The 8,589-nt window shown below is 37.7% G+C and overlaps 1 protein-coding gene across 1 annotated transcript; it reads left to right on the top strand.

Annotated features, from left to right (window-relative positions):
- Positions 1–1,571: 1,571 nt before the first annotated feature.
- Positions 1,572–4,173, top strand: vvl (ventral veins lacking). Its single transcript, XM_088036993.1, has one exon. The coding sequence runs from the start codon at positions 1,812–1,814 to the stop codon at positions 3,030–3,032; it is 1,221 nt and encodes a 406-aa protein (XP_087893119.1). The 5' UTR covers positions 1,572–1,811; the 3' UTR covers positions 3,033–4,173.
- The last annotated feature ends 4,416 nt before the right edge of the window (positions 4,174–8,589 follow it).

The raw sequence follows: 8,589 nt of genomic DNA, 5'->3' as shown, positions 1-8,589 counted from the left end.
ACCGATTTTCTGCTTCTTCTAAAACTTTTAATGATGTAAAAATTTCTCTGAGAACTGCTTTGAAAACATGAGAAAGTACTTCAAAGCTATTTCTACAGTTTCCATCGAGAAATCAAAAAATATGACAAATGGTTTCTTGCTAGCTACAGTTTCCATCGAGAAATCAAAAAATATGACAAATGGTTTCTTGCTAGGTGCCCTCGGAAATCGCTGGATCTCGCTTTTTTCGTGGATTTCGCTTTTCCGAGGCTATCAAAAGTAGGTATTTCAAAGAGTAGCTATATCTACAGCTTCCATCGAAGAATCAAAAATGTGACAAATTCTTCTACTCATTCGAAGACACCAAATTTCCCGGATTTTTAATTTACTTTTAGTAGAATGAAATAGTTTCTTCTTCGTTGTTGGTTGTCAAAATCCGTGATTATCCATTCAAAGGAAGTGTCAGTTCTTTCGCTGGAGGTATGCATATAATACTAACGAAATCTCACATGATAATAGGAGCCACAGTAAGAATTATGCTCACGTCCATCGTTAAAGCGATGTAATTATGATGGCGGTTATATCAGAGCTGTGTAAATAAAATTAAAATTTAAAATGAATATTTGCGCTATTAAAGTCCCGAATAAACATATTTCAATTTATCTTCCCATTGGATTTACAACGTGGAAAATTAGAATAAAAATGGATCAAGAAAGGTATAATAAGACAACAGTAAAATTTTCTTCAGCACGCTGTGAGCATCTCGCAATTACTGCGCACAGCTAGAAACAGTTTCCCAGAAGTGTAAAGTTCTTTTGCAAGTTTTGCAAACATCTCATTATCTAAACAATAAAAAATGTCAGTCTAGACGTCCGTCTATTGGAAAAACACAAAACAAACAAACAATAAACAAAACTACATTATGCATACGCGTCTGTGAAAATTCAAACATTGCTTATCTAACCGATAAATTAGCAGATATTCTTTTAAATAGGTATGTAAAGTGCTCGTCATCAGGTGGTCTTTGAAACGGGGCGCCCCGTCTCATTTGCAGGGTGCGAAGCGCTCGCGCGGGCCGATATTATAAATTTACCCCAACGGAGCAGCGTTTCGGACAGCATACATATGTATAAGGTGCAACTGCTAATGCCCCATTGTATTGCAAATTCCATGTTAATTTCACTGTGGCACAAGCCAACTATGATTTGTGTACGCAACAGGTGACTTTTGATCGCACAAATGAAGTTTTTTGTGTTTTTGTGCGTTTTTTTTGTGGGTCGATTTAAATTTTTTGATGTTGGCGGTGGTGTAGGGAGTTTGGGGTTTAATTGGGGAATTTTCGTGTCTTTTGGTCAATAATGTTCCGTCGCGTCCGGCGGCGTATGTGAGTCGTGCACGGTCTGTTGCCTAGCTACCGTGTCCTACCGAGTGTAAACATTTCCCCTCCGCGGTGGGGGTGAGTTGGAGGGCGGCGTCGCGGAGTCGGGAGCCAGTGGCGGTCGTCGTGCGCGTGACGTCACGGAGCGACGACGAGTGAGACGGTACCAATGGCGCGCGCAGCGAGAGGAGGGGTCGCGGTGGTGGGAGGCGAGTGGCTGCGACGACGAGTGCAGAGTCTGTCTTCTGTCAGTAGTAGAAGCAGAGTCGCCGTGCGCTATGCATAACGCATGAGAGCTGACCATTAGAGTTTTTTGGTTTGATAGGCTAAATGACATTCCGTGGTCGGTGGCGGCGATAACGGCCGTGTGCATTCAGTGCGTGTTGACAACGGTGGCAAAGTGTACGAACACGAAGACAGTGTGGACTCGGTGGTTGGGCGGCCCTTGCAGGGCATGGCGGCCACGACGTACCTTCCGGCGAGCAGTGCGGTAAGTGCGGACCTGGACGGCAGCGTCGTAGGGATGAATATAGTCGGAGGATACCACGCCAGCGCCTCGCCGAGATCCGCTGCGGACGCCAACGAGATGAAGTACCTTCCGCAGCATCACCACCATCACAACCACCACATGGCGAGTTCGCCGTCCCCGGGCGGCCACGCGGCCGTCTCTCTTTCCGCCGCCAATCCGTGGGTGAGCTTGCAACCGGGCGCGGATCCTTGGACGGCGTCTATGGGCATGCATCACGCGCACCACCATCATCCGCACCAGGACGTGAAGCCTCTATCCCAGCAAGCCGACATGATGCACCACCGCCAACAGCAGCAGCAGAGCATGGGCTCGCCGCACGCCTGGCACGCGCCCGTCTCTTCGGCCCATTACAACCCCGGCGGCGCCGGATCGCCTCTCCAACAATATCACGCCGCCATGAATGGAATGTTGGCCCATCACCAGGCGGCGCCGCAACTGCACCATCCCCTGCACCGCGACATGCAAAGTCCGCACCACCCCCAGCATCCCGATAGAGACGTCAGCGGCGGCGAAGACGAAACTCCCACGAGCGACGACTTGGAGGCGTTCGCCAAACAATTCAAACAACGAAGGATCAAGTTGGGCTTCACGCAGGCGGACGTCGGCCTGGCGTTGGGCACCCTTTACGGCAACGTCTTCTCCCAAACCACCATCTGTCGATTCGAGGCCCTCCAGCTCAGCTTCAAAAACATGTGCAAATTGAAACCTTTGCTGCAAAAGTGGCTCGAAGAGGCCGACTCGACGACGGGCTCGCCCACGTCCATCGACAAGATCGCCGCGCAAGGACGAAAACGAAAAAAGCGCACCAGCATAGAAGTCTCGGTGAAAGGCGCCCTAGAACAGCACTTCCACAAACAACCCAAACCCTCGGCGCAGGAAATCTCCTCGTTGGCCGACAGCCTCCAACTCGAAAAAGAAGTGGTGCGAGTGTGGTTCTGCAACCGACGGCAAAAAGAGAAGCGAATGACACCCCCGAACACCCTCGGCGGCGAAATCATGGAAGGAATGCCGCCGGGAGGGCACATGCACCCCAGTTACGGCCACCACCCCGACATGCATGGCTCGCCCATGGGCCAACATTCGCATTCCCACAGTCCGCCCATGTTGTCTCCTCAAGGCATGGGTCACCAGCTGACGGCGCACTAGCATCCAGCCCACTGGGCCTCCTTGCTGCACCACAGCGATAACGGCTAGTGATTGTATTGTACGCCGCCCCCACAAAATGTCCGACGGCGCGTGACTGTTTTGTTTTCAACGCTACCTCAACTCCGGCCGTCGCGGAGGTCCTGTGGACGAATCGAACTAGTTTAAACTTAATTTTTCGCCGTGCAGTGCGAGTGAGTACCTTGGACGTGTGTTGTAAAATACCTGTAAATAAGAAGAGTGATAATGCGTCGGCAGGCGCCAGTGTAAAATAAAAACGGCGAATGCTGCTTCACGTTTTGTAAATAAGAAGAATGACTACTGTCAGCAAGCAGTAGCAAGTCGTGATTTATACTTAATATACACCGGGACGGTTGACGAATAAAATTACAATGTAAGTTTATAATGTATAGAATGTCGTATATATTTAAAAAATATAAAGTTGTTCTTATGTTGTTTATTAAAGTTTTTGGTTAGTGTCGTGCGATGCATCAGTTGGACTCTCTTGACTTTTATTTTTGGATAAAAAACGAACGAACCGTACTTGTCTCCTTGGTCCTAGATTCATGTGTACATACTTATTATAATTATACTTATATATCGTTGTACGGTGTGACTAAATTAAAACGAACATGTTTTTGAAATAGCCCCTCTCTGTATTATTTCACAATCCTCGTTGGACCACCGTTCGTTTCTAGTCAGTGAGTTTAAAATTCTTATTGATTGTGTTGTGGTGCGACGGATCATCTCACGGTGAGTCCTCTTAACTTTTCTCTTTCTTTCGCCAAAAACAGAGGACCTATAAATAAACTAAATTATTTGACAGTGCTGTGTGTTAATCACGAAATTTCTGCTATGTAGAAACACGCTCAGTTATACGATCTCGAAACCTGTTTAAGCAGTTATTTGAGAAAAAACGACCATTATTAGCCGACCTAATGGACATAAATTTCGTCAAAATAACGCAACCCGTGTAGATTCGTTTCCAAATTGACTCCGTGCACCTCGAAGAGTTCCTTAAACTGTTTTTTCTAAACAATCCAACATGTTTATTGTATAGCGAGAGAGAGAGGATATTTGTGTATATTGTATTTTTATCAATGTCCAAAAATAAAAATCAATAAAATTAGACACTGTTTATAAACTGCTCTTTTATTTGTCTCCTTCGAAATTAATCACGACGCCCTTATAGTTGAGATTTCAATCAATTATTCAGACCCACATATGCGCTCGAAAAAACTTTTACACTCCATTAGTTTGATTGGATAATAATACTGCACTTTTTTACCATCGTCAGATGGCGCCCTCATCAAGGTAAGTGAAAATCTTTCGATTCAAATCGAGCATTGTATTTTAATGTTGGACGGAAAAAATCGTCGCCGAACTAAATTCATTTTAAAATCGACCGCTGCTGAATTCATTACAATCTCATTTAAATAATTTAACGTCACTCAAAATTTCGTTCGGGGCAAGTTTGCTTCAAAAATGTTAACCTACTCCATCTGCACTTGTGGTGGATTTTACAGAAATTTATTATAAGCGCGCAATCATTGACACCACTAAAATTTCGATATCTTAAAGAGACGAGTTTCTATTTCCCCATTTATTGTAATTTTTCTAAAAGTCACTTTAAATGGCAACCAATTACGACCATCATCGCTGCAATTTATTTATTAATACTCGCGTTACAAAATGAGAAAAACAAACAAAACTATAAATATTAAAATTATCAGCAGAAAATATGTTGTGAAACGAAAATACTTTTACTTTTCCGAGCCAACGAAAAATGCTTTTTATCGATAAATACAAGCACAATTATCGCAATGTACCGGAAAAAAATTACTTGAAATTATTCAAATGATTTATGTGCTTGTTTCATGTCGACTATGTTTGATTAATTACAATTAATTCGTAATAATTTTAATCTCTCCACATTTTTTCTCTTTATTGCTGGTATTATTAGTAAAATGCGAGGAATTTTAAGCTGAAAACTGCCGGCAATTATTTGTTAATTGCAAGGAAAGTTTTAGCGACAAAACGCTTGAACTGCAGGTAGAAAAGTTACAAAGTTATCAATTTTCTTCATAGTTTTATTTAAAGATAAACAGTAAAATTTTCAGAAGCTCCAAAACAGACTTTTTATTTTAATTTGGACCGTTTAGTGCGAATTAAAATAACAGTAAAGTTTAATTTACATAATGATATTGACACACGATAGAAGACGGATCAGTTCAAACAATAATTTGATTGCATTTAAGTTAATTAAAGATTTTGTAACATGGCATTTTAACAAAATTGAACATTAACTTTTAGCCCAATCAAAGATTTAATCAGGTTTTGTAAATCAGATCTATAACGTTTGGAAATAAATTTCAAATCTGGCCATAAAAATGAAATGAACGAAATAATTAATAAACCAATAAAGTGTTTAGAGTCTCATCGAATTAACCGAAAACGATGAAATTAAATTAGAAATATTTCTAAATAAAGACTAAATGATCATTTTTGCTTATTATGAAAGATAGTTCATTTATTATGAAATTATAAGACGTTTTTTAAGTACATACCTACTTAATTAATAAACACGCAAAAAAAATAATTTTGTGCCGCCAACGAGTCTACAAATCAAAAATAAGTTTTCTAACATTTTGATTACCAAGGCATATAAGAGCATTGAAACAGCAATACCTCCTAGGTTAATATTCACACTTTTCCCCAAAAGGATAATTTCTTATTTCATTTTTATAGCATTAAAATAGTTGGAATAAAAAATTTATCATCCTCAAAAATTCTCTCAAATATCATTGGTTCTATTGTAGGTACATATTTTGATAAAATAAAAACTTTTGGATGCTCTAAAATTAAATAAAATTTCTTTTGACTTGAAATCAAAATTTCTAAAATCTGTGTCTTTTGCTGTACAGTTTCGCAACTTGGTAGAGTTAATACACAATTCAAATATAGTAAACTTGACCAAATTTCAAAGCTGTAGCTTTTAAATTCAAAATGATAAACTTTGATGGAGGATGTCGGAAATTTTTGCATGGTCTCAAAAATAAAAATTTCTAAAATATGTTTTTTGTTCCACAATTTTGCAATTTGGTGGAGGTAATACACGACTCAGAAATAATAACTTCTCTAAATTTAATGTCTGTAGCATTGAAATTACCAAAATTACGAATTTTTGGTGAAGAATGTGTGAAATTTTTGCTTGCCTTAAACATAAAATTTAAAAAATGTGTGTTTTTTGTTTTACAATTTTGCCATTTGAAGTTAATACAGAACTCAAAAATAGTAACTTAACCAAATTTTAGAACTGTGGCTCACTAAAATTAGCAAAATTACAAATTTTGGTGGATAATGTCGGAAATTTTTGCTTTGTATTAAACATATTTTTTTTAAACTGTGTTTTTTGCTTTATACTTTTAAAATTTGCTAGAGTTAATAATACACGACTCAGAAAGAGTAACTTTTCCAAATTTCATAGCTGTAGCATTGAATATACCAAAATTACGAATTTTTGGTGAAGGATGTCTGAAATGTTTGCTTTCCTTTAAAAACCAAAATTTCTAAAATCTGTGTCCTTTGCTCTACACTTTTAAAATTTCGTAGAGATAATACACGACTCAAAAATAATAACTTCTCTAAATTTCATGTCTGTACCATTGAAATTACCAAAATTACGAATTTTTAGTGGAGAATGTGTGAAATGTTTGCTTGCCTTAAACATAAAATTTTTAAAAATCTGTGTTTTTTGTTGTACAATTTTGCAATTCGATGAAGTTAATACACAACTCAAAAATAATAACTTGGCCTAATTTCAGAGTTGTAGCTCTAAAATTGCCGAAATTACGAATTTTGTTGGATGATTACGGAAATTTTTGCTTTGCCTTAAAAATGGAAATGTCTATAATCTGTGTCTTTTGCTCTACACTTTTGAAACTTGGTAGAGTTAATACACGACTCAGAAATAGTAACTTTTTTAAATTTCATTTCTTTAGCATTGAAATTACCAAAGTTACAATTTTTTGGTGAAGAATGTCTGAAATTTTGGCTTTACTTTAAACTTAAAAATTTCAAAAATTTGTGTTTTTCGTTCTACAATTTTGCAATTTGATAGAGTTAATACACATCTTAAAAATAGTAACTTTAGAACATTTCAGAGCTGTAGCTCTAAAATTACTAAAATTACAAATTTTGGTGGAGGATGTCTGAAATTTTTGTTTTGTCTTAAAAATAAAAATTTCTAAAACTTGTGTTTTTTGCTCTACACTTTTGACTTTTGGTACACTTTTCTGTATCAGCTTCAACATTTTATTTTGCCCATTAAAATCTCGAATTCATTGGAGATAAGTTAGCAATTTCCCATTTTACAAATTACTACATACTTACAAATTTTTTCTCTCATTCTTCTTTTAAAATTACAGACAGACCTTGCTTTTAGAACCAATAGATATAAAAAACGAATTGAACACAAATTTACCTTTTTCGTCAATAACTATTCTCGACCTTATCTAAGAATTGCGACGTTTATTATCATTTCAAGGTTGATTTATCGAAAACATTAATTTTGAATGGCTACAGAAAAATATTTGAGTTTTTTTCTCGTTTAAAAAATTTATTTATGATTTCGTAATAAATGTAATTAAACATAGCTACCTACTTATAATTAGTGATGTTTGTACCTTTCATAAACAGGTAATAAATAAATAGTAAATATATTAATTTAACCATTTTGTTGCAGTCAATTAAGTCAAAGTAGTTCAATAATAAAACACCATGTACTTATTAAAATATTGAATATTTATTTGATCTAATGTATGTAGACCGCAGTTCTGTTAGTTTTGTCTTAAAGCTCGTCTAAAGTTATGTCTCTTCTTATCAGATTTCGCATAAATTTGAGGAAAGATCTTCAATGAGCATTAGTAGAATTTCATGTTGCGCACCTGCGTCCATAAACCACCGAAGCAGCATAAAAATTCAATCGATGTACATGTGGTAAACGTGATATAATGTAACTTTTCAGCAGCAACAATAAAATAATCAATAATTTATAAGTTTGAAAAAAATGCGCAACTAGTCATGAAAACGCCGTAAAATTAATTACCACTTTGATGGTACAAATGGAAGCTTCGAGTGGCTCAACTATCCTCGCTTTTACGAGCAATATTAGAATAAAGTCCTCGATGGATAAATCACAAGGGCTCGAGCGATTGCGGAATGCATTTCTTCACTCGTGCAGACATGTGTTTCATGTCGTTAATTCAGCGTTTGCGTAATTTTCGTCTAGGTAAGCTCAGTCCCGATCACATTCAGTAATTGCCGGTTCTTGACGAGATAATGGCTGCATAATTCGTTTATGAAACTTCTAAGGCCCACGATCGGGTCGGATCATCATGAAAATGCCCAATCGAGAAATTTGCATCAATTGTCTGGGAATGATCGAACAATGCAGCATATTCAAAGAGGTATTAGACGAATTATTTCAGACTTTAGGCTATATCAATTATTAGAAGAATTCAGACGGAGATTCAATTCTCTTTTTTCGGCATAAATATTC

This window comes from Gnatocerus cornutus, chromosome 5 (assembly GCF_029298725.1).
Source record: "Gnatocerus cornutus isolate USDA-ARS CGAHR chromosome 5, icGnaCorn1.1, whole genome shotgun sequence".
NCBI lineage: Eukaryota > Metazoa > Arthropoda > Insecta > Coleoptera > Tenebrionidae > Gnatocerus > Gnatocerus cornutus.
Note: the sequence above shows the minus strand (reverse complement) of the source record. Positions and strands in the feature narration are given on the sequence as shown.